At 48.2% G+C, this 23,584-nt stretch overlaps 1 protein-coding gene across 2 annotated transcripts in view; it reads left to right on the top strand.

The window, feature by feature from the left end:
• The first annotated feature begins 6,575 nt into the window (after window positions 1-6,575).
• The window catches only part of Srpk1 (SRSF protein kinase 1), a 36,285-nt gene continuing 19,276 nt past the window's right edge, over window positions 6,576-23,584 (top strand). Inside the window, exons 1-6 of one of the 2 annotated variants that reach the window (XM_005084900.4) lie at window positions 6,576-6,709; window positions 7,073-7,133; window positions 15,326-15,444; window positions 16,724-16,832; window positions 17,419-17,506; window positions 18,638-18,725. In XM_005084900.4, coding sequence (XP_005084957.1) covers window positions 6,697-6,709; window positions 7,073-7,133; window positions 15,326-15,444; window positions 16,724-16,832; window positions 17,419-17,506; window positions 18,638-18,725 — 478 coding nt within the window. In that variant the 5' untranslated portion in view covers window positions 6,576-6,696. Of the gene's footprint in view, window positions 6,710-7,072; window positions 7,134-7,241; window positions 7,428-15,325; window positions 15,445-16,723; window positions 16,833-17,418; window positions 17,507-18,637; window positions 18,726-23,584 lie in introns of those variants that run through there. The other variant, XM_040732081.1, reaches the window with a different exon arrangement.

The following is a 23,584-nucleotide window of genomic DNA, read 5'->3' as shown; positions in this document are numbered from 1 at the left end:
CCTCGCCGTGGCACTTCCCTGGCAGGCATCATTCCCAACCTAAAAAAAAAAACCTCCCAAGAGCTGGGTGTGGTCTGCTGGGATCCCTGGGCAACGCCCCCTGCTGCCTCTCCGAGGCATTGCGGGCACCACAGCTTGCAGCTTCTTCACCCGCCTCTCTGTTGTTTCTCCCCATTCCTCTATTCCCACCCCGCCCACTCCATCTTCTCCTTCCTTCCTTCCTACCCCTCACCCAAGCTCATCGTGCTCACAAAGCTCAGGCTTTGATGGAACTAAGCGGTAAGGGGATTAGATCCAAGCAATTTGTATGCTCCGCGCTCTCTAGACTCATCTGCCTCGGTGAATCCATGCGCTGATTTGGGTGTGACCACTTCCTAGACAGGCTGGACTGGCTAGTCTCCACATGACTACTCCCGGCCCTCCTCCACCCTGCTGGGCCTGGGAGGTGGCCCTGGGGCACTTCATAACTGGGGTACACTCCCTTCTAACCTCGGGTGGGCTTGGCGGTGGCAGCCACTGTCTTGAGAGGGGAAAGACATTGGGCGTTTATTTTCCTGGGGCGTGTATCAAAGGGCACAGCTGCTATTGTTACTGGAGTTGTCAGAGCAGAGCCTGGGGGCTGGCAGCCCCAACAAGCCAGTCCCAGCCACCCTGCCTCAACAACCAACCAAAGAGTTAAATCCATGAAATGTAGAGAAAGATTTTCTCATCGCGGCCACATGAGATGAGAAAGAGTTCCCATGACCCTCGAGTCCATCTTTGGGGTCCTGATGTGAGGTTTAGGTTTGTAGTCGTGCACAGCTAAGCAGTCCTGGTCCAAGTGAGGCCCCGCCCATCCCTGACTCAGAGCTCCAGTCTCCTGCAAGGTGGCCCGTCAGTTGTCAGAAAATGTCTTACTGGGAGATAAGTCCTCCCCTAGCTGGTGCCGGGCTTCTTCAGCCTTCTCTTTCTCTCAGAATAAGATTGCTGGGGAAAAGCCGGGCGTTGGTGGCACACGCCTTTAATCCCAGCACTTGGGAGGCAGAGGCAGGCGGATCTCTGTAAGTTCGAGACCAGCCTGGACTACCGAGTGAGTTCCAGGACAGCCTCCAAAGCCACAGAGAAACCCTGTCTCGAAAAACAAAACAAAACAAAACAAAAAAAAAAAAAAAAAAAAAAAAAAAGATTGCTGGGGAAAATTCCAGTTCTGTGGGGACCATTGTTTCAGTAATGTGATAGCCCAAGGGAGGGGCACAGAGCCTCTCTCTACACACCCACACCCACCCACGGACTTCGAGGTAGCCCAAGTTGACCTCAAATGTGCTATGTAGCTGATAATGACCTTAAACTTGTGATCCTCCTGCCTCTCCTACCTCCAAGCTCTGGGATCAAACCCAAGGCCTTGTGTACACTGGGAAAGTACCTCGTGCCAGGGCTGCTTCATTCTCAGAGGCCCTGTTCTTACTGCCGTGGCTTTGTTATGATGGAGACACAGGAGGAAACGGGCACTTACCAGGGAAGCAAAGGGGCTGAGAGATTCCCCTTCCTGGCCCTCAGGAGGAACCAACCGTGTCAGCATCCACATCCCAAGTTTCCAGCCTCTTGAATGTCTGCAGACACCACTGACACTGGCTTGTTCTGTCAACTCCAGCAAACTAGCTTAAACTCTGGGTTCTGGAGATGGCTTCTTCCTCTGTCTAAGCCCGGGTAGAGTGAGAACTGAGGCTGATGCCTCCTCAGCATCTCTCGTTGGCTCCCCTTAACCCTACCCACCCCTCCATTCCTCCAGTAATTTTTCTTCTGTTATCCTTGTTTTCAAAACCATCACAGGGGCAAGAAAAGGCTCCGTCAGGGCTCTCCGTCGAGGCACACAGTGGGACTTCTCTATCCAGAAAGCAACTGATAAGAGCTTCAGTTTCTTTGTGGTTTATGGATAAAGGGATGCCATAAGGGACTTGCCACTTTGGATTTTACTACCCTTAAGAGACAGAATGTGAGCCGGGCAGTGGTGGTGCACACCTTTAATCCCAGCACTTGGGAGACCAGCCTGATCCACAATAGCTAGTTCCAGGACAGCCTCCAAAATCACAGAGACACCTATTCAGAGAATCCCTGTCCCAAACAAAACAAAACAATAAAAAAAATATAATTTGAGCACAGTGGCTCTCACCTTTAATCTCAGCACTTAGTAGGCAGAGGCAGGAAGACCTGTGTGAGTTCAAGGCCAACCAAGGCTGTTAGTAAGACCCTGTGTCAAAACAAAAAGAGGGAATGTAGCTACTTGTGGTGGCATACACCTGGAATCTTGAGAAGCAGAGGTAGAAGGCTTGCCTGGCGTTTAAGAGCAGCCTGGATGTCAGGCAGGACCCCATCTCAAAGGACCACTAACAATGACAAGGACAGAGAATGTTGGGCTTGAGGACATGTGTATTCAGGGTTAGGTGATCAGATTTAGACACTGCCTCAGAGGAGTTGGGGACATTACAAGAACAGCCTTTACAAGTATGTCACTTGGAGAGGAATGGGATGTTTTTCAGAAATTAAATTTTAACACCGCCCATGAGCAGCCAAAAATATGGCTTTTGCTGTCTGAATAATTCCACTTTAAAAAGACTTGCAGAAAAACAGCTGGGGGAGGAGGCATATGTATCCAAGAGGCAATTCGTCCCAAAACTAGCCACTACTCTTTCGAGACAGGGTGGGTCTCAAGTAGCACAGACTAGCCTTGAACGGGCTACGAAGCCAAGGATAATCTTGAATGTCTGATCTTCTTGCCCCTATCTCCCCAGGGCTGGGCTTAAAGGCACGTGTTGCCTCAGTTCTATGTGACACTGGGAACTGAACACAGCATCCTGCTGCTGGGCGAACATTTTATCCACTGAGACACATCCCCAGCCCCAATAGCTACTATTACAGGATAATTTCCAGGAGGGTAAAGTCCAGACAATATTTCTGAACTGGTGGTGGGACGCACAGGAAGGGATGGCACACACCTTTTAAACCCAGAACTTGGGGCAGAGGCAGGAGGATCTCTGTGAGTTCGAGGCCAGCCTGGTCAACAGAGTGAGTTCCAGGACAGTCAGGGCTACACAGAGAAACCCTGCCTGGAAACACGAGAGGGAGGGAGGGAGGGAGGGAATAAACACTGGGAGTGAATGTTCCTGAGGAAACCAGAAGTGTCAGAGCTCCTGCTGCTCTACAGGGGGCTAGGAACCTAACTGGTCCTTCACAAGAGCAGCAGCAAGTGCCCTTAACCTCCATGCCCACTCTCCAGCCCCCTGGTGATCATTTTAATAAACCACTCTAGGGGTTTGCTAAGGCCTGGAAACATGACTGAGGTGATAAGGGAATGAAGAAATGACAGACACACACATGAGGAAAGCTGGGACCAGGTGGGCTGTGCCCACTACAATGCCACCGGAAACCAGGAGTGTTTATTTTGTACCCAACAAGGACTGGTCAGCTAGTCTCCTGGGAGGTCTCTGTAGGGGAGCCGTCTCAGGCTATAAACAGAGAAGAGGAAGCTGTGGTCAGGGTGATACTATCTTGTGGCTTTTTGTTGTTACAGACACGGGTCAATCCTTAGTAAACACTTGTACTTGGACCAGAGCTAGGCTGAGTCATGGCAAGTGGTACCTGCAGTAAACACTAGGAATGTGTGTGTGTGTGTGTGTGTGTGTGTGTGTTCTATGTGGTGTGGTGTGTGTGGGTGAATGTGTATGTGTGTGGTATGCGTGTATGCATGTGTTTTGTGGTCTGTGTGTATGCGTGTGTTATATGGTGTGTGTGTGTGAGTGTGTGTGGTGCAGTGCCTTTGCCATCCCTATCTGGGGAAGGCTTTACCATTGCCATGGGTATGAGGCATGAGGGTCCTTGGCACGGCTTCCCTGGCTAGAGCAGTCCTCAGACTCCAGGACTTCAGGTACTTTCCCGCCCTGTTATTCTTTGAGTCTCGAGTTTAAAGCTTGGCCAACAGGTGGTGGCCTCTTTCATAAACCCAGAAATGCCACCAATCAGGTTCTGTGCAGCAGACGTTAGCGATCTGAATTTCCAATTTGGCAAACTCGCCTTTCTAGTCCTGCCTATTTCCTACCTGTAGTCATCTCGGCCCCAGACTCTACCCACGAGTTTCCAGTCTGGGCCTCTTTGCATAATTGATTATTCTCACTCAGGAATGCTTGACATCTTCTTCCCCACCTATGAAAATCCTACGCATTTCCCAACACCCACATCAAACATCGCCTCCTCCCTTGGCTGGACTAATTTACCTGCTTTGCCGAGAAGGTTGTGCCCGGGCCCCCAGGCCTGGTCTGTGCTCCTGTCTTCCTTTCCCAACCAATTGAGTACTTGTCTGTTTTCCCTCCTTCCCTACTCCCCCTCCCCACTGCCTTCTTTTTGCATGTAGATGCGCGTGTGTGGTATGAATACATATATATTCCTTCCCATGCGCGTAAGCACGATTATGTGTGGTGCGTATACATACGTGCCTGTGCATTCAGAGCCCTGAGGTTTTACATTGGGTGTTTCCCTCGATCATTCTCCACTTCGCTGAGACAGGGTCTCTCACTGAAGCCAGAACTTACCAGCTTATCTAGCTAGCCACCTTGTTCCAAACCCTTGTCTCCAGCAGACCACAGCAGTGAATGGGTTCTGGAGACCCAGATACCAGGCAAGTGCATTATCCCCAGCCAGAGTCCTTACCCTGTCCTGCTGGAGGATGGACCTGTGCCACATGAGGGTCGAGTCAACAACAGTGATCATGGTTGGCAGTAATCTTGAAGGTTATGCTTCCTGTGGCTTCTTGTTGTTCTAAGGGTTTGAGTGGCTTTTGTTTTTGTTTCCTGAGACAGGATCTCTCTGTGTAGTCATGGCTGTCCTGGAACTCATTCTGTTGACCAGGCTGGCCTCGAACTCACAGAGATTTGTTCCCCTGCCTCTGCCTCCCAAGTGCTGGGATTGCAGGCGTGTGCCGCCATGGCCAGCTAGGTGTTTTTTTTTTTTTAAGATTTATTTTTATGTATATGCATTTGTGAGTTTGCGCACCTGAGTGAGGTCGCCTGAAGGAGCCAGGTTGTGGGAACCCCTGGTGCTGCAGTCACTCTGAACCACTGGATATGGGTGCTGAGAACCCAATTGTAGCCACCTCCCAGCATCTGTTCATTTTGAGATGTGGTCTCACTGCATAGCCCAGATCCGGGCGGAGCTCAGGGTGGCATGGAACCTGCCACAATTCCCTTGCCCCACTATCCTAATTGCTGGCCCAGAGCACTAACATCTGCTTTACCAAGCGACTTTGCAGCCATATTCTGGGCAAGTACCGTCTGTTTGCACAAGGACAAAAATCACCTTGTGCCACATTTCTCAGAACATAGTCCTATCTTTAAACTATACATGACTTTACAACAGAGAGAGGCAAGCTAAGGCCTGAGCATGATTGAAAAAAAAAACATGCTAACGAAACAGGAAAAGAAAGCAAAAAAAGATCAAAAGAAGACTGTTTGGTAACACAGGGAGAAGTATATAAAATTCAGCTTCATTGCCTATATGTTTATGGAAACACTCGCAGCCTATGTTTGAGAAGAAATATGGGGGTCCAGAGAGCTTTGTGATTCGGTCTTTCCCTCACCTCAGAGATACCTGCTGATCCTACTTCACAATAAATACGGGCTGTGATAACTGAGTCATTGGGTTGAGACACCCAGGGTACTGAGCATACGTCCTCCATGTTTGTGTAATGGAGATAATAACTACCTTGGCCTGGGGTTGACATCAACATCAAATAAGAGCACGCACTTAGAAAAGTATGCAAACACCCTGTAAATCCTTCGATGTCCTGAAAAGATAAAGTGGTAAGTCGGGGACATGGGGTTTTCATGCACCCCCTTCCCTTAAAGCGTTCTTCTGAACTTCAAGCTTTTAGGGAAAATTCACTTTTGGAGTTCTTGCTTTTATTTCTCAAAATTTATTACGCTTACTTATTTATGGGGAAGACGGTTGCTGCATGTACAATGGTTCCTGCGTGCAGGCTGGAGGGACGACCTGTGGGGATTGGGTCCCTCTTTCCACCCCGTGAGTTACGGTTTGAACTTGGGTCGTCAAGCTTTACCTGCTGGGCCGTCGTGCTGACCCAGTTTTTATTAATGTATTTCGGGACAGGGTCTCATTATATAGCCCCGGATGGCCTAGAACTTGCTATGTAGATTCGGCTGGGCCTTGAACTCATGAGATCCACCTGCTCCTGGAGAGCTGGGATTAAAGGCATGGGCTGCAGGGCCAAGTTTTATTTTCAAACGACGATAGGGTTTCCTCCTACACTTTGTTCTGGGGGAGTCCATGTACAATTATATTTTCCCATTTTCTTTAGTGCCTTAAATCCGTTTTGTAGGCCGGGGAACTGAGGTAATTCCAGGCTGACTGCGGGGCTCCAACCTTCCGAATCAGGAGGCAAGAACTTCTCAACGCAGCTGGCTGCAGCCCGGCCGCTAAAAGCAGGCACAAACGAACCAGGTTTCCGCTCAGGTTTCCTTCCTTGCTCCTCCCTGGAGCAGGTGGTAGGCTCCGTGCGGACTGCGCACGCGCGCGGCGCGGGGCGGGGCTGGGCGGGCCCTGAGGCGGGGCCTGCGCGCGCCGGGAGGAAGAGCTGGGATTTGGGCCGCGGCGGGAGCCCGAGTCGCCGTCACTCGAGTGCGCAGGCGCCTGGCGGTTACCGGTCTCGCCATGGAGCGGAAAGGTGAGCGGCGGAGCGGCCTCCGCCACGAGGAACGACGGCGGCCCCCGAGTGGGCGCCGAGCGCGTCTCCCAGCTGCCGCCGCGGCCCCCAGAAACGGCCTCGCCCCCGCCGCTTGCCCCTTGGCCGCGGCGTCCTCGGGCGCCCTCCGTCCCCGCCCCTCGCTCCGCAGCCCCCAGGCCGGGGTGGCGAGGCCTCATGGCCGGCCCGAGCCCCTGCGGGCGCGCCGAGACTGGCGGCCGCCGTGCACCCCGGGCAGCCTGCCCCGCGCTCGGCCCGCAGCCGCAGGCCCTACGGCCCCGCGTTCTCGCGCCATTCCCCACCTCCCTCTTGCGTCGGCCCCTCATCCATCCTTCTCTCCCGCAGTGCTCGCGCTCCAGGCCCGAAAGAAAAGGACCAAGGCCAAGAAGGACAAAGCCCAAAGGAAGTGAGTCTTGTACCCCAACATCCCGCCCCTTGCGTCTCCTCGGGGACCTCCTCCCGGGTTGCGCGCCTCGGATGCGCACGGGGTTCGGGCGGCTCCCCCCCAACCCCACCCCGCCACACATGGCTTCTTGGGCTGCTGGGTGAATCGCCCTCGGGGAACCATGTGGAAGGGAGCTGAGGCGCCAGACCCGGGTCTTAGCAGCTCCCCGGACCTGCTGGAAAGGACCGGAGCCTACCCGGCACCGCTCCCCAACTCCACCGAGGAGGCCCAAGTGTGGGCCGGCGGCCGGAGCTGGTAATCATTACCTGCCTGCGTGTGAACTCTGCTCTCCCTTCCGTGCTCCGCAGCGTCTTAACTGGCCTCCCGTGTTGGTCGGCACGCTAGACCATCAGGAAATTGTTGAATGAATTTTGTCCGTTTGCTCTTGGTCCTGCCAACCACACGCTCGCTCGGGTAGAGGAGGGAGGCCGGGAGTGTGCCCCCCCCACTCCCCACCCCGTCTGCTTCCTAAGTCTGCGACGCGCGTCGCTGTCCTCTCAGTGTGCGGGCTGACCACGGTGTGCACTGCCGGCCGGCGAGTTATCAGGTCCTCTTCCGAATGGAGTTAGCGCAGCAATGTGCGGGGACTAATTATAGCTACCGTTTGGGTGATTCTGGCTTGGTGGACCGAGTGCCACACTGGTCTGATCTGTGTGATGGTCGTTCAGTGGTGTTGGTATTACAAAACAGAGGGCACTGCCGCCGGGTGGAGGGGAGGGCTTCAGCAAGTCTTGCTTTTTTTTGAATACAGAGTCTCTCTGTGTAGCGTTGACTGTCTGCCAAGTAGACCAGGCTGGCCTCGAACCCACAGAGACCCACCTGCCTGTCTCTTCAAGAGTAAAAACGTTGCAACACCGAGCCAGGCAGGTGAGCGTATTGCGAACGCTCTTGCACTAGCATTCGGTTGCAAAAGCTCTTTGAGGTCGTCTTACAAAGTTTTCTGCCCAGAACTTGATCTCAGGCACATTATTTTCTGTGGTTTGACGCTTACCTGATATTTTGTGCTGTGCACCATCCAGTTGGGTCCTGCGCTAATGTAACACGAACTAGAGGTCACCTTGCGGAATGACAGTTCCAGCATGGGGTGGCTCGGGTGTGTTGATTTTGGAGGCTCCCTAGTGTTTGGGAAGGGCGTGCAGTGACTCTGAGTGGGGCCAGAGTGGTAAGTGCCCATCACCTCTTGCCCCTCTGTGTGTCTCAGGAAACAATTTGGTTGTGTAAGTGCTTGACCCAGGTGCCGGCAGGTGTGAGAGCGCGCTCAGGTTCTTGTGTTGATTATTTAGGGATGTTCAGAACTAGGTTTGCTTTGTTTTGCTTTGTCAAGACAGGGTTTCCTAGCTGTCCTGGAACTCACTCTGTAGACCAGACTGGCCTTGAACTAACACATCCGCCTGTATCTGCCTCCCGAGTGCTGGGATTGAAAGTGTGCTTCAGCCAAAAGTAGCTTTTAATCTTACATTGATTGGGATCTCAGTGCCTGCTGGGGAAGCCACATGGACGTGTTTATAACGTGTTTTTGATGGAATGAAGAAAAGCTTTTATTCATTTAAAAGAGCTCTCATTTTATTGTTTTGGTTTTTCTCTAAGTGGTCCTGGCTGTCCTGGAACTCACTCTGTAGACCCGGCTGACTTCTAACTCAGAGATCCTCCTGCCTCTGCCTCCCTACTGCTGGGATTAAAGGCTTGCACCACCACCATAATTGGTTTAAAGGGCTTTTGAGTCAAGACTCTCACTTTGTAACCTAAGCTGGTCTTGAACTTGCAGTGATCCTCCTGTCTCATACTCCAGAATGATAGGACTACTGATCTTGAGCCATCATGTCCAGCTGGCTAATCACCTGTTTTGTTTCCTGCTTAAGACATGGAATATTACTTTGATACTAGTCTGGGTCAAACTGTCCTTTGGCAGGTGAATGTGTATGGGTGGTCACATAACTTGGCAGATATTCTATGCTTTGGATTGTCTAGGTTGAACATGCAGTGTGTGTGCACGCTCGCGTGTGTGCTGGAGTGCAAGTGCCCTGGTGTGATTGTGTAGGCCAAGGTCAGCTTTTAAAAGTCGTTCCCTTCTTCCCCATGTAGGCTCCAGGGGTTGAACTTGGGTCTTCAGGCTTGGTGACAAGCTCCCATATCCACTGAGCCATCTCACCTGCCCTTGTTCTCAAAAGCAGGCTTACCTACTTTACTTTGTTTTAAGCTACTCTTATGCTCACACTGAAGCATAACTGAAGGTAACTTCGAGTTGTCTGGGTTCTCAATTATTTCTGTGTTGCCCTTTTGTGTTATTACAGAATAAAGATCTAGCGGTTATTTTACTGAGTATGCCTCTCCCCACCACCCCAGTTTCTACAGCCTCTTTTCAAGTAGTTGAATTCTCTGACTAACTTGTCAGAAACCCCACCTGACCCAGGTAACTGGACCCTGTTCCTGCCTGCATTCCCCACACCTTGGCTGTTTGGCAGCTGTAAGCTGCCAGGAAGCTGTTGGGAAGGCCTGCCATAGTCTGGTCTTCTCAGTAAGGCAGATCTGATTTTGAGTTCTGATTGCAGGCTGACCTTGGACAAAGTTGGTCTGACATACCTTTCACTGTTGACCTTTCAGCAGTAGTGAAAGGTGGTCAGGACTGCACAGCGCCTTCTCAAGTGCACTCCTATAACACAGGCATGGTGTGGTACTGAAGGAATGGACTGTGGGTGCTGTGGGTTCCTGTAAAACCAGAGCCCGGGCACTTGGAGCAGTGTGCCATGTCCTGGAGCTGCCAGGGCAGTGCTCCTACCTCCAGAGCAGTCCCTGCAGGCCCTTTGGTCTGTGTGCTGAAAGATTATGGGAAGGTGGACTTGTCTTACTTATTTGAACAATTCCTTCTCCACCCTTCCTTTTTGGTTTGGTTTGGTGTTTTTTGTTTATTTGTTTTGGTTTGGTTTTACGAGACAGGGGTTTCTCTGTATTGTTTTGGAGGCTGTCAGTCCAGCCTGGCCTCAAACTCACAGAGATCCGCCTGCCTCTGCCTCCCGAGTGCTGGGATTAAAGGCGTGCGCCACCACCGCCCGGCTTCACACCTGTTTCATTACTTAGGTTGGGAGGTTGGCTGTGACAGTAATTTTCACTGCTTGCATTGCAGTTAAATAACCTTATAGTGTGATTGGTTGTGTGATTGAGCTGGGAAAATGCTTATGCTCATTCTAGCTGGGAAGGAAGATGATGTGGTTTTATCTATTTCCATAAATGTAGATTGTTACGTTGAAGATTCATAAGGGAAAATGGGTAAGTAGAGCCAGTATATATGACCCCTGGAACTCAGTTCTCGGTTCCCATAAAGGGTGCATGCTCCCTTCTGTTTTGCTTTGTTTTAAGATTTATTTATTTATCATGTATACAGTGGGCATCAGAAGAGGGCATGAGATTTCCTTATAGAGCCACCATGTGGGTGCTGGGAATTGAGCTCAGGACCTCTGGAAGAGCAGTCAGTGCTCTGAACCTCTGAGCCATCTCTCCAGCTCTCCTTTGTGGTATTTTTAAGTTTGGCTTTCTTCACTAAGTTGTATTTCCATTTTGAGACACAATGTTTCAGTAAGTGGACTACCCTAGTTTAGTGCCTGTTAACAAACATAAACTTTATTTATCTATTTATTTATTTGTGGTTTTTCTGAGTTTCTCTGTAGTTCTAGCTGGCTATCCTGGAATTTGCTCTCTTTGAGGCCGGCCTCAAACTCAGATCCACTTGCCTCTGCCCACTGAACACCAGGATTAAAAGGTGTGCACCGCTACCACCGGCAACAATGGAATCACCATGAGTAGTTTGTAGCATTAATTATCCCACTGTTAGCTCCCTTTACTTTCAGATCAGATAAATGATTGGGGTAGGTGTGGGTTTTATGTGCATTGGTATAAAGGTGTTGCGTGGGTGCTGGGATTTGAACCTGGGTCCTTTGGAAGAGCACTCGGTGCTCTTGACCACTGAGCCATCTCTCCAACTCCCAGGATAGAGTCTTAGAAGTGAGCCACCATGTGGGTATAGGAAACCAAGCCCAGGTTGCTCTAACCACTGACTTGTCTTTCCAACTCCAGTTTCTTTAGTGAAATCATTTCTGAATTCCAGAGTATAGTATCTGCAAATCAGCTTCCCTGTCTGAATGTAATTTGACTTATGGAACCTGCATTTCGAATTCTTCAGGTTAAAATCTGGTACTTCCTTACTTAAATGTCACAATGCTATAAAAGTGTGAGCACACTCTTCTTCACCCACTCAGCTTTCTCTGCAGCCCTTCTCAGTCACCGTCCTACGAGAATGTGGGTTTCTTGGAGAGTGGGGCCTTGATGGGGCTCTGCGGTTGCCGGTGAGGGCTTCTTTGTTTCTTTCATGGGAGATGTGCACACAGAAGGCAGTGTTCTCTGCTGCCAGCGCATTTCCAGTGTCCAGAAAGTGCCTGGCACACCTAGGCACACTTACTCCCTTTCAGGCTGTTTCCTGTGCCCACTCCCAGGGATCGTGTCTGGACACTAGCGTGGGGTTCTCGTCCCTTAGATTCAGTGAGAGAGGGTTGTTCAGCTGCCATGTTTACAGGTGAGACTCTGTGACAGAATTTATGTGTTTATGTTTTGAAATGGCCTCATGGATCTCATCCACACTGGCCCTGAAAGTTACATGTACCTGCGTGCCTGGTTTATGTGGTGTTGGGGATGGAACCCAGGACTTTATAGTGCTAAGCAAGCATGCCACTAACTGAGCAGACCTTCATAAAGTAGGTCTGAGCCCAGAGCCATGGAGTTATGATAACTAGGACAAGGACCAAGTCTTCTGAGCCCAGAGACCTTGGCTGTGACAGCCAACCTCCTCTGCAGCGCTGCTACATTTTAACAAACCTTGTTGCCAAAGAGTCTTTAAAAGACTGCTTTTTGAGGAGCCAGTGTGATGGCTCAGCTCCCTCTCACAGCCACCTGTTGCTGTGGACCGGAAGCTGCTTGGCAGAGGCATGATGAGCCTGGGTCAGAGAATGGTGGGCCTTGTACCGTGGAATGCAGAGGCCGGCAGACTAGCCGGGCTACCTGGTGAGGCTGTTCTAGCAAAGAATGGCAGAGGAGCTGGCAGCATTGGGTACACTCCTGGTCTGTAGGACATGGAAGTGTGGATGCTTGAGACACAGACCTTAATTTATGAGATAGTCTGAAACAGCTTACGCTCACATTCTCCATTTATTCCCTAAGAGTGGATGCTTACCTATATAACCACAATATAATTAAAACAGCAAGTATGAATTCATCTAAATCTTAACAAAGCCAGTTGTTTAGGAACCCTTTACAGAACAAAGTAATTTTGGGGCTGGGGTTTGGATCAGCAGGTAAAGGTACTTGCTGTCATGCCTGCTGGCTTGAGGTCAGTCTGTGGTGACATATTATTTGTGATTTATTAAAGATTGCCTCAAGATCCAGAAAGCAAAATCAGCTGCAAGCCATAGAAGCCAGGCACACACCTTTAATCTGAGCAGCCAGAAGCTAGGAGGTGGTGGTACATACCTTTAATCCTAGGACTCAGAAGTTGAGAGGAAGACAGATCTCTGTGAGTCCAAGGCCCCCAGATCTACCCAAGAGTGATCCAGTCCTGAAGAGAAACAGCTCAGCACCTGGGATCACATGCCTTATGCCCAGCGTTAGGGAAGTGTGTAAGACAGGAGCTGGTCTCAGTATCAGATTCATTCTCCAGCCCCATGGAGGAGAGGAGACATTCAGTCTCAGGGTTCTCCAGCCACGCTGAGGAGAGGCAGCAGGATCAGCCCATTCCACCTGAGGTGGTCGTAAGAGCTAGTGACCGGCTACCTTGCTTTTCTAATCTTCAGCTTGAAGTTTGAACCCCAGTATCAGTCTCTGGGTCTTTTATTTTTCATGTTACAGTCAGTTCCCAGAGTTCACGTGGTTTAAAGAAAGAACCAACCCCTGAAAGTTGCCCTCTGACCTCCACACACCTGCCATGAATGTCCCCAGTCACACTTATTTGTTGGCAGACACACAGTGAAAAAGTGTTGCTCCTCTTTACATTCTGATATGTGAAAATGGCATTTTAGTACTTTAGTTTCTATTTCTCTGATTAGAAGTACCCATAATTTATCATATTCACTAATTGCTGCCATTTTGCCATATCATCTCCATATATATGTATGTATTTGGACTTTAGAATGTGAGTTTTCCAGCACATGCATCTATGAAAGCCTCTTTGTGGCCAAAGTACAAAAGTTTCCAGAAGTTTCTTGCCCTTAGCAGTGACTGAGGGCAGGTTCTGTATCCACATGTGATGTGTTTTGCATTTGCCGTCTCTCAATACAGTGACAGAGATCTGGGTTGGGTGTATGTTGGTACCTTTTAGTGACCCTGATTCTCCTTTTCATGATCACTTGGTGGTTTCCCGTTATGTGTCTTTTTGAGTAAAGCTGAATGATGAGTTTTTTGTTGAACGATTTGAAAGTTATAGAGGTCATGACATAGCACCCCTAAGTCCTGACACGGGCTTGAAAATGGCCACAGTCATCACTTTGGCAGGACGGACATACTAAGCACGCACAGCCCGGGAGCTGCCCCACACCCCTTACAGTGTCTTGGCTTGCATTCAGAAGTTGAGCATGGTTCATGCCTTAAACCTAGTCCTGCTTCTTTAGCCTTTCAACTCCGGCTAACTCTTCGGCTCACCATATGTTTTTCCTGCTCCAAGGTGTTTGTGCCTCAGTGTCGTGTAACTGGTATTCAACTTTTTTTCCTGTTAATGTCTTCTGGGGGGGGGGCGGTGTAGTCAAAACAGATTATTTTTTTCCTACAGCTATTAAAAGTAAAGCTAAATGCAGTGGCTTAAGACAGTTGTTACAAGGCACTCAGGTGGTTGAGGCAGGAAGATGGCTTGGTCCCTCAAGTTTGAAGCCAGCCCCGGCGGCAGCCCAATCACAGTCGCAGCAGAAAGATAGCGGTTACCTGGCTGTCTAGCTTGAAGCCTTCTGTGACTAGCAGCTCAGGGTATCAGGACCTTAATGCAGGAGCGCCTGGTCTATTTTCTAGCCCATCAGATAACCCGAGCATTCTGAACCTTTTTTTTTTTTCCTTTCAAGACAGGGTTTCTCTGTGTTGTTTTGGAGGCTGTCCTGGAGCTCTCTCTGTAGACCAGGCTGGCCTCGAACTCACAGAGATCCATCTGCCTCCCAATGCTGGGATTAAAGGTGTGTGACACCAACTCTCGGCTCATTCTGAACCTTTTTTTTTTTAATATTTTATTTCTTTATTATGTATACAATCTTCTCCCTGCATGCCAGCAGACGGCATCAGATCTCATTCAAGGTGGTTATGAGCCACCATGTGGTTGCTGGGTATTGAACTCAGGACCTTTGGAAGAACAGTCAGTGCTCTTAACCACTGAGCCATCTCTCCAGCCCAAACAGGGGTCAGCTACTTTTTTTTGGTTTTTCGAGACAGGGTTTCTCTGTATTTTGGAGGCTATCGGTCCAGCCCAGCCTCGAACTCACAGAGATCCGCCTGCCTCTGCCTCCCGAGTGCTGGGATTAAAGGCGTGCGCCACCAACGAGCCCGGCTGAACCTTTTTAAAACAGTCTGTGTAACACTCTGTGCCACAGAGGGAAATGCCACAGAATATTAAATTATGCAGAGTAGGGGGTATCACAGTGGATTCAATACATTTTCTGTGTTTCACGTTATTTATGCAAAGAGAGAAAGTTTCACCCCCTTTCTACGATATATAACTTTAGAAAAGAATTCTCAATATAAAATACTCAAAAATGAAACTTCTTTCTTTTCAGTAGTGTAATTCAGAAACAAGCTAATAGAATGCCAAAATAAGTAGTTTTATATCTGAGGGAAACCCCATGATGAGCTGAGAGACGGTAGACATGGAGAAAAAGCAGGGAACGAACTTGTTTCTGAAGCATGTAAAAATATTTATTTAAAGCTACAGAGTGAAGAGAATTTAGTGATTTTTCTCAGTGATCTGTTTGGATGTTATTAATACTTTGATGCCTTTCCCAGCTCTAACTTAGTTACTCTGGGCATGCTAACCTTCCATTTTCTGAGGCTGCCTCTGATACGGGGTGGGGGTTGGTAGTGACACCTCTTAAGGTTCTCTCTGCTGTCCGCTGGAGTGAAAGTGTGATGTCATTTCTCAGGCCTGAAACACAGCACCGAGGCTCCGCACCCCACTCCGAGAGCGACATCCCAGAGCAGGAGGAGGAGATTTTGGGGTCCGACGATGATGAGCAGGAAGACCCCAATGACTACTGTAAAGGTCAGTGGGAGATGTCGGGGTGCGCCCCTCGCTCTCTGCTGCTTGCTAAGATGCAGGACATGGTGTTTGCTCTTAGTTTGTATATAAATTTATGTTTTTATGTTCATTGGTGTTTTGCTTGCTTGTTTATCTGTGTGAGGACGCCAGATCCCCTTCAACTGGAGCTGCAGACGGTTATGATCTGCCATGTAGGTGCTGGGAATCAAACGCAGGTCTTCTGGAAGAGCAAGCAGCCAGTGTTCTTAACTGCTGAGTCATCTCTCCAACTCCTCATTATATTAAGTTTTAAACTTGTTGGCATTGCTAGAGTTACTAATCAGAGTCCTCCTGCACTCAGCCCCTTCAAAAAGAATCTTTTTCCAGGCTGGGCAGGGTGGTGTATTCCTTTAATCCCAGCAGCGCAGAGGCAGAGGCAGGTGGATCTCTATGAGCTCAAGGCCTGCCAGGTTTATAGAGTGAGTTCCAGGACAGCCAGAGCTATGTAGATAGATCCTGTCTCCAAATATAAACAAATAAAAGTAAATTTAGGAAAAGAAAAATCTTTTTTCTTCTTTGAAAGTGGTCGTCCATGTTTACCTTGGAAAATGTCTGAGGTGTGGTCCCCTGGTAGAGCAGGCTCTATGCCAGGCTTGCCTATATGTGCTGGGATTATAGGCGGACACCACCGCATTCAGCTGGTATATAGATTTTTAAAAAATACTGTGTAATCCTTTTTCTCATGGTGATGGCGGCTGAATGTAACTGGGTGGTCAGATCCAGCTGTCCTCTTGTTCCTGTGAGACTCCCCAGGACTTTAGGATAGACGGCGTAGAGGTCAGCTGTGCTGGCCAGGAGAGCATGAACTTTTTCCCAGCAAGCATCCTCTGTGCACTGAGGCGGCCTTTCTGTTGCTTTCTTTTTCGTTTGATTTTTGTCTTTGGTAGGGAGGACGGGGCTGGGTCTCAATTTGTGTGGCTGGCCTGAAACTCCCTGTTGGCTTATATCTAGAAGAATAGTTCTTACTGACTTACGGTTTTCAGTTATATCAGTAGTATTATTTAAACATTTATGTGGGATGGCCAGTATTTGTCTGTTTTGTAGTAGATCTGTTGGGTTTTGAGGGGCCAGCAGTATTGTGGGCTGTGACTGACCTCATCAAGCTGAGTGATGCTGGTGACTTTAGGGAAGGGTCTCATGCTGAACTGATCCTCGAAGAGGTTAGTAAATGGTGCGTGACTGCTGCAGGACACAGGGTGAGAGCGCTCTTGTCCTGGTTCCTCTGATTCCCCGTCTCTTCCAGGAGGTTATCATCTTGTGAAAATCGGAGATCTATTTAACGGGAGATACCATGTGATCCGAAAGTTGGGCTGGGGACACTTTTCAACAGTGTGGTTATCATGGGATATTCAGTAAGTTTACGTGACTCTGGGAAGGAATTAGATAAACTTTGATGTTTTTGTTTGACTTCTAAGAGGTGATCTAGGTCTGTCTCTAGATCTCCTTTTTAAGTTTCTTTTTATTTTATTACATGCGGATTATACATAATGGGTTTCATTATGACCCGAGTTCCTACAGAAGCATGGTCAGCTCACCAGTGCTGTACCACGGAGGCAAGACACGGACAAATTAAACCCTGCCAGTAAAGCAGGCTCACTGCCAGCTCAGCTCTGTGTGCATGTTAATGCTGTCTGATAGAAAAATCATTGTCTTCTTAGTATAAAGTCAAATTTCCAGGTAATTAGACTGGCCAGTGACAAATTATTTTACTGTAAGTTGCCTAACTGTGGTGTAGTTTTTAGCTGTCCCCATAATCAGAAGGTGGCCGTTAACTCAGAGATGTTCAGTGTCTGAGATTACCTGGCACGGCTTCTTTTAGTTCAGCCTGGCCGTTTTGTCTTAGATGCACAATTATCTTCATTTTCTCAGTTATCATTAGATTTTTAACCTTTAAAGGTAAAGGTCAGATAATTTAGTCTGAATTGTCTGTTTTCTTAGGGGAAAGAAGTTTGTGGCGATGAAAGTAGTTAAAAGTGCCGAACATTACACAGAAACAGCACTAGATGAAATCCGGCTGCTGAAATCGGTAAGTGTGAGAGGTCTCCGTGCGGCCACGGTGCCTGCAGATTAGGCTACTGCAGACTCGGGCTCCTTGGAGTCAGAGGAAAATGAAGGTATTTGTTCCCTATATGTCGTAGGCATAAATTCAGTGGTTAGCTTCAACTTACGAGTATGCATGTTTTATGTGGCACACAGCACTGCCATGAGTGTCAGAAGAAAAGTTGCGTATGTTTGTAGTACCCACTTTGTTATAAAAACATAGCCTGCCTGGTGTGGTGGTACTCACCCTTACACCCTGCACTTGAGAGGCAGAGACATGCGGACCTCTTGAGTTAGAAGCTGGCCAAGGCTGCACCATAGACTATCTAAAGAGACACAGCCTAGAGCAGTGGTTCTCAACCTGAGTGTGTGTGTGTGTGTGTGTGTGTGTGTGTGTGTGTGTGTGTGTGTGTGTGTGTGTGTGTGTGTGTGTGTGTGTGTGTGTGTGTGTACAGTCTTCTGCCTGCAGGCCAGCAGAGGGCACCAGATCTCATTCAAGGTGGTTGTGAGCCACCATGTGGTTGCCGGGAATTGAACTCAGGTCCTCTGGAAGAACAGTCAGTGCTGTTAACCGCTGAGTCATCTCTCCAGCCCCCTCAACCTTCTTAATGCTGTGACCTTCAGTACAGTTCTAAATGTTGTGCTGACTCCCAACCACAAAATTATTAGTTTTTGGTTTTGGTTTTTCGAGACAGGGTTTCTTTGGCTTTGGAGCCTGTCCTGGAACTCACCCTGTAGATCAGGCTGGCTTTGAACTCAGAGATCTGCCTGCCTCTGCCTCCTGAGTGCCTGGATTAAAGGTGATCACCACCACCGCCCGCTTCACAAAACTATTTTTGTTGCTACTTCATGACCATAATTTTGCTGCTCATCCGAATCATAATGTAAATATTTTTGGAGATAGAGGTTTAATAAAGGGACCCATGGTTTGAGAACCCCTAGCCTAGAACAAATGCAGTGTTGTTGATTGGGTTTATATCTGAAAACACAAGTTTACCTTACCAGAAGAAGCCTTTCTTGTCCTTTTTATGGTGACGTGGGTAACAGCAGTTAACTTCCCTGTTGACTGACAACCGTGTTGCTCCACTTGTGCTAACATTGGTTCTTCCCATTACAGGTTCGTAATTCAGACCCAAATGATCCAAATGGAGAAATGGTTGTCCAGCTGCTAGATGACTTTAAAATATCAGGTGTTAACGGAACACGTATCCTTCATGAATTCAATTCTTACCTTCTTTCTTTCAATTTTATTATTTACTAGATGACTTTATTATTTACTAGATAAAATATCAGGTGTTAACGGAACGCGTATCCTTCATGAATTCAATTCTTACCTTCTTTCAGTTTTGTTAGTTTTAAACTATGTATCTGAATGTGTTGCTTGCGTGATGTGTGTGCGCCACATGTGTACAGTGCCTGCAGAGATGAGAAGAGGTGTCAGGTCACCTGGAACTGGAATTACAGACAGTTGGGAGCTGCCATGTGGGTGCTGGACATGGAACCCAGATCCTGGAAGAGGAGCCAGTGCTCTCAATCACTGAGCCACCTCTCCAGCCCTCAGTTTTACTGAGAATGAGTGTGTGTGTCAGAAAACAACTCTCGGAAGTCAGTTCTCTTCCAGCATGGGCTCTGGGGATGGAACTCAAGATAAAGGATAATCAGTCAGCAAGCACTGAGACTCACTGAACCATCTTATTCTTAATCAGTCAGGAAAAACTTCAGTCTCATCTGTGTGCTTGTTGGAGGTGAATAGTAATACTGAGTCTTCTTGAGGACATTGCTCTACTCACCCCTTTTCAGGACGTCAGGATCTAAAAATGGCCTTAGACTTTCTAGGGTGAGCACAGGACATTTAAGGGAAGTCCTTTCTTTTTTTAAGTAAAGACAAGGACTTACCATGTAGCCCTGACTTTGACCTCACTATGTAGTCTGGGCTAGTCTCAAATGGAAATTCACAGCATCACCTTTTTTTTTTTTTTAAATGAAAAATAATGGTAATACAAGAATTTTAAGGTACTTTTTTTTGTTTCATCAGGCCTTGGTAAAGGGGCAGTGGACTGGGTGTGTCTGTGGATGCTTACGACTTAAATGGGGGCTAGAGAAGGCCAGGGCTAAGAGCTCTATTTACTGCTCTCCAGGAAGATTCAGGTTCAGTTCCCAGCACCCACATAGCGGCTCACAAACACCTGTAACTCCAGGTGTAGTGACCTCTTCTGGTCTCTTGGGCACTACACCCATGTGGTCGACATACACACATATATACAATCATACATGCATACATGGAAACAACATGCACATAAAGATTAAATACTTAAAAGAGAATGTAAATGGAGTGACAATATCCTATCATAAGAAGAGACTGAACGAGTCTCAGTTTGGATTTGGAAGAAATTGTAAAATCTTGTTTAAGGGTAGCTACATGTGATGTGCAGTGAGCCACAGCCAGCCATTGTCACAGTGGAAGTAATGTACTGAGATGAAAATCTGAAACCAATTGTTCAGCACCCACTAATGAAGTAGTTCTCTGTATCTGTGAGCCTCCATGCCATGCCCCTCTTTAATGTGTATGTCATGTGGTACCCATGGAGACCAGAAGAGGGCGCTGGACCCCCCCTTGGGACTAGCCTCCCAGAGGGTTACTAACTGCTTTGCGGGAGCTAGGAATCAATCAGGTCCTGGGAAAAGAGCCAGTGCTCTTAACTATTGAGCCATCTCTCCAGCCCCCTCAGGCCTGCTTCTTCTCAAGCAGTGTCATAGAGCATATACCCCCATGTATACTTGTCTATCTAAAATTAGCAGGTGACTGTTACTGCCATCGTTCTGCCCACAGGACTCAGCCTAGTAACTTATTGCACGTGCAGACATGTAAATGTCATGACACGCTGTAGGGGGGTAAGTTCTTTCCACCGTAGGGAGCTGGGGATTGGTGACAGGTGGCTCTCCAGCCCTAATCCAAGCCAGTGATCCATTTGGAAGGCCCAAAGTAACTTTTTTTCTGGGGTTGGTGGTCAAATCGGGGTTTCTCTGTAGTCCTGGCAGTCCAGGAACTCACTTTGTGGACCAGGCTGGCCTCAACTCACAGAGATTCACCTTTTTCTGCTTCCCGAGTGCTGGGATTAAAGGCATGTGCTACCATTCCCCAGCCAAAGTACTATATTTAATTCATAATTCAAACTCCCTTGACAGAATCAAAACTTTCAACTTTTTAGGGATTTTCCCCCCTGTTATTACCAGTGCTTACCACCGATAAAACTACCAATTAGTAAGACTACAGCTTTAAATCTTGTAGATTTTTTGGCTAGGCATGTACCTTTAATCCCACCACTTGGGGGCAGAAGCAGGTGGATCTTTGTGAGAGTTTGAGGCCATAGTGAGTTCCAGGGCAACTCTGTCTCAAAGAAAAGGGTAGTTTGTAAAACTATTTCTAGCATTTAGATGTGCCTCAGTTATTACACAAAATCAAACGGGAATATTCAAGCTTTTTTTTTATTGTTTTCGAGGCAGGGTTTCTCTGAGGCTTTTGGAAGCTGTCCTGGAACTAGCTCTTGTAGACCAGGCTGGCCTCGAACTCACAGAGATCAGTCTGCTCTTGCCTCCCGAGTGCTGGGGTGAGTTCCACCACCACCAGCCATCTATTTACTTTTTTTTTTTTTTTTTTTTTTTTTTTTGGTTTTTCGAGACAGGGTTTCTTTGTATTTTGGAGGCTATCGGTCCAGCCCAGCCTCGAACTCACAGAGATCCGCCTGCCTCTGCCTCCCGAGTGCTGGGATTAAAGGCGTGCGCCACCAATGCCCAGCTCGAAATAGTCAAGCTTTAAGTCTCATTCTGTAGCCCTGACTGACCCAGAGCTCACTGTACAGACTCACAGGGTGAGCTTCAGACTGGAAGATATGCGCCAGTGCACACTCCTTCCCTCTTGCTGGCCACGCTCCCTTTTACTGTCCTCGTCACTTTCCAAATGGTTCCAGCAACATAAGAGTGCTAACAACGCCTTTAGGAGGCAGAGGCAGGTGGGTCTCTGTGAGTTTGAGGCCAGCCTGGTCTACAGAGCGAGTTCCAGGACAGCCTCCAAAGCCACAGAGAAACCCTGTCTTCAAATGAAAGAAAGCTAACAAATAACTAACACCCTGTCACCTCCTGTGACTATGTGAAGCTGTACAGTGGTATCGCCCCTCATGAATTACTAACATAATTCAGAATGCATAGTTAGAACTAGTTCCGTCACAATGTCCAACATTAAATGTGAGCCCCATGTCCCTGAATGTGCTTCCAGTGTTGTCCGTGTAGCGTAAGTTGAACGGCACTACTGTCTGCCCAATCACAAAGGCTGTTCTGAAAAACAGCCTCCGCGAGCTCTCAGTGTCACACCTGTCACCTTACATCACAGCCTGCCCCAAGCTGAAGGGAAATAAAACCTAAAATGGAAATAGGACTTATTGAATAAATTATGTATTACAATTTTCCTATTGAACTTAACCATGACCATTGACCTACATAATCATTCTTGAGATATAGACACCTTAGTGACTGTCAACCAAACACAAACCCTCATTTGTTAATTGGCCGGCAGTAACCAGTATTTGTGTGATGAAATTTCAGCTTCCTGTTGGAGGGTGTATTTGGTGATGCAAACCTTTCCAGGCCTCTAGCAATACCTCCTGCATCGGGTGACTGTTTCTGTTACCATTTGCCAAGGTGTCAGTGTCTTCAAGTTCTAATGCTCTGAAGAGACACGTGTCCAAAGCAGCTCTTATAAAGGAAAGCATTTAGTGATCAGGTGCTTGCTTGCAGTTTCAGAGGCTTGGTCTATTACTGTGGTGGGGTCATGGTGGCACGTGGTCAGGCACGCTGCTGGAGAAGTGGCTGAGAACTTTACGTCCTGATCCTCAGATGGCAGAGAGAGAGACACTTGGCCTCCTAATCCTTCCCAGACAGCCCAGCTAGGGACTGAGCGTGCAGATGTGTGAGCCTGTGGGGACAATCTTGTTCAGTTGACGGTAGTTGGCTATATAGGAATTCAGTGGAGCTTTTGTATTTTTTTGCCAGCCTATTTGGAGAATGGCAGCTTTGCTGTGCGTCCTCTGCCCTTACAGAGACCCAAGGGTTGAAGTCCTTCTGCTTGGAGTTCCATCAGTGGGGCTCTGCCGTGCAGGCAGGTCCCATCTGAGGAGCAGCGGTCTCCTAGCCTTTTGTCCTCTGTCCCTCATATGACGTGTGATTTACTGGAGCAGACTGGCTCTCGCCTGACAGCCCCTTCACCATTCTTTGCCTTCAAATAACCCCTCAGTAATGCCCTGTGACTCCGGCACACATCACTGCACCTTACATGAAAATACAGTCATGCCTGACTTGCGTGACCCTTGCCCTCCCTTAGTCTTCTCCTGTCCTTCAGACCTCACAGGCCTGTCCATCCCCTTCATTAAACTAGGTTGACGTTTTGTCTCTGTTAGACAGTCCTGTGCTCAGCTCCTAATGAACCAGGCGCAGCCCTGCGTTGAGCGGTAATCTTCATTCTAGTCATGCTTTTTAAGAACCAAGCCTTGGCTTCTCACTACTTAGCCTGCAAATACTCAGATCTTAGCAGCTGATGCCTTTATACTCACTCCCTGCAAACCAGCCTGTTAACATCCCTTTATTAATGAGATTATTTTTCTTATAGTCCACATTTGTACGTTTTTATTTAACTTCTTTTTCTTTTTTGAGCAGTGTCTCATGTATCATTCATACATATATACCAGGCTGTCCTTCAGCTCAAAAGACGGCACTAAAATTTCTGACCCTCCCGCCTGCGCCTGAGTTCCAGGACTCTAGGTGTGTAGCACGGTGTCTGGTGTAGACGGTGCTGAGGACGCACCACAGGACACTGCGTGCTTGTGCCAGCATTGCCCTCTCAGCTGCACCCTTCAGTTTTGAACTTTGAACTTTCCATAGCCTTGTCTGCTGGCTCTGGCTTCTCTGGTTCTGAGTCAATTTTGGGTTAGGGGTTAGGACTAGTCATTGATATTCTAGTTGTAGCTGTTTTCCTGCACCTTTGCTTCCTGCTGTGTGCTATACACATTGTTGA

This window comes from Mesocricetus auratus, unplaced genomic scaffold (assembly GCF_017639785.1).
Source record: "Mesocricetus auratus isolate SY011 unplaced genomic scaffold, BCM_Maur_2.0 Super-Scaffold_100027, whole genome shotgun sequence".
Classification (NCBI taxonomy): Eukaryota; Metazoa; Chordata; class Mammalia; order Rodentia; family Cricetidae; genus Mesocricetus; species Mesocricetus auratus.
This window is presented reverse-complemented; position numbering and strand designations above follow the sequence as displayed.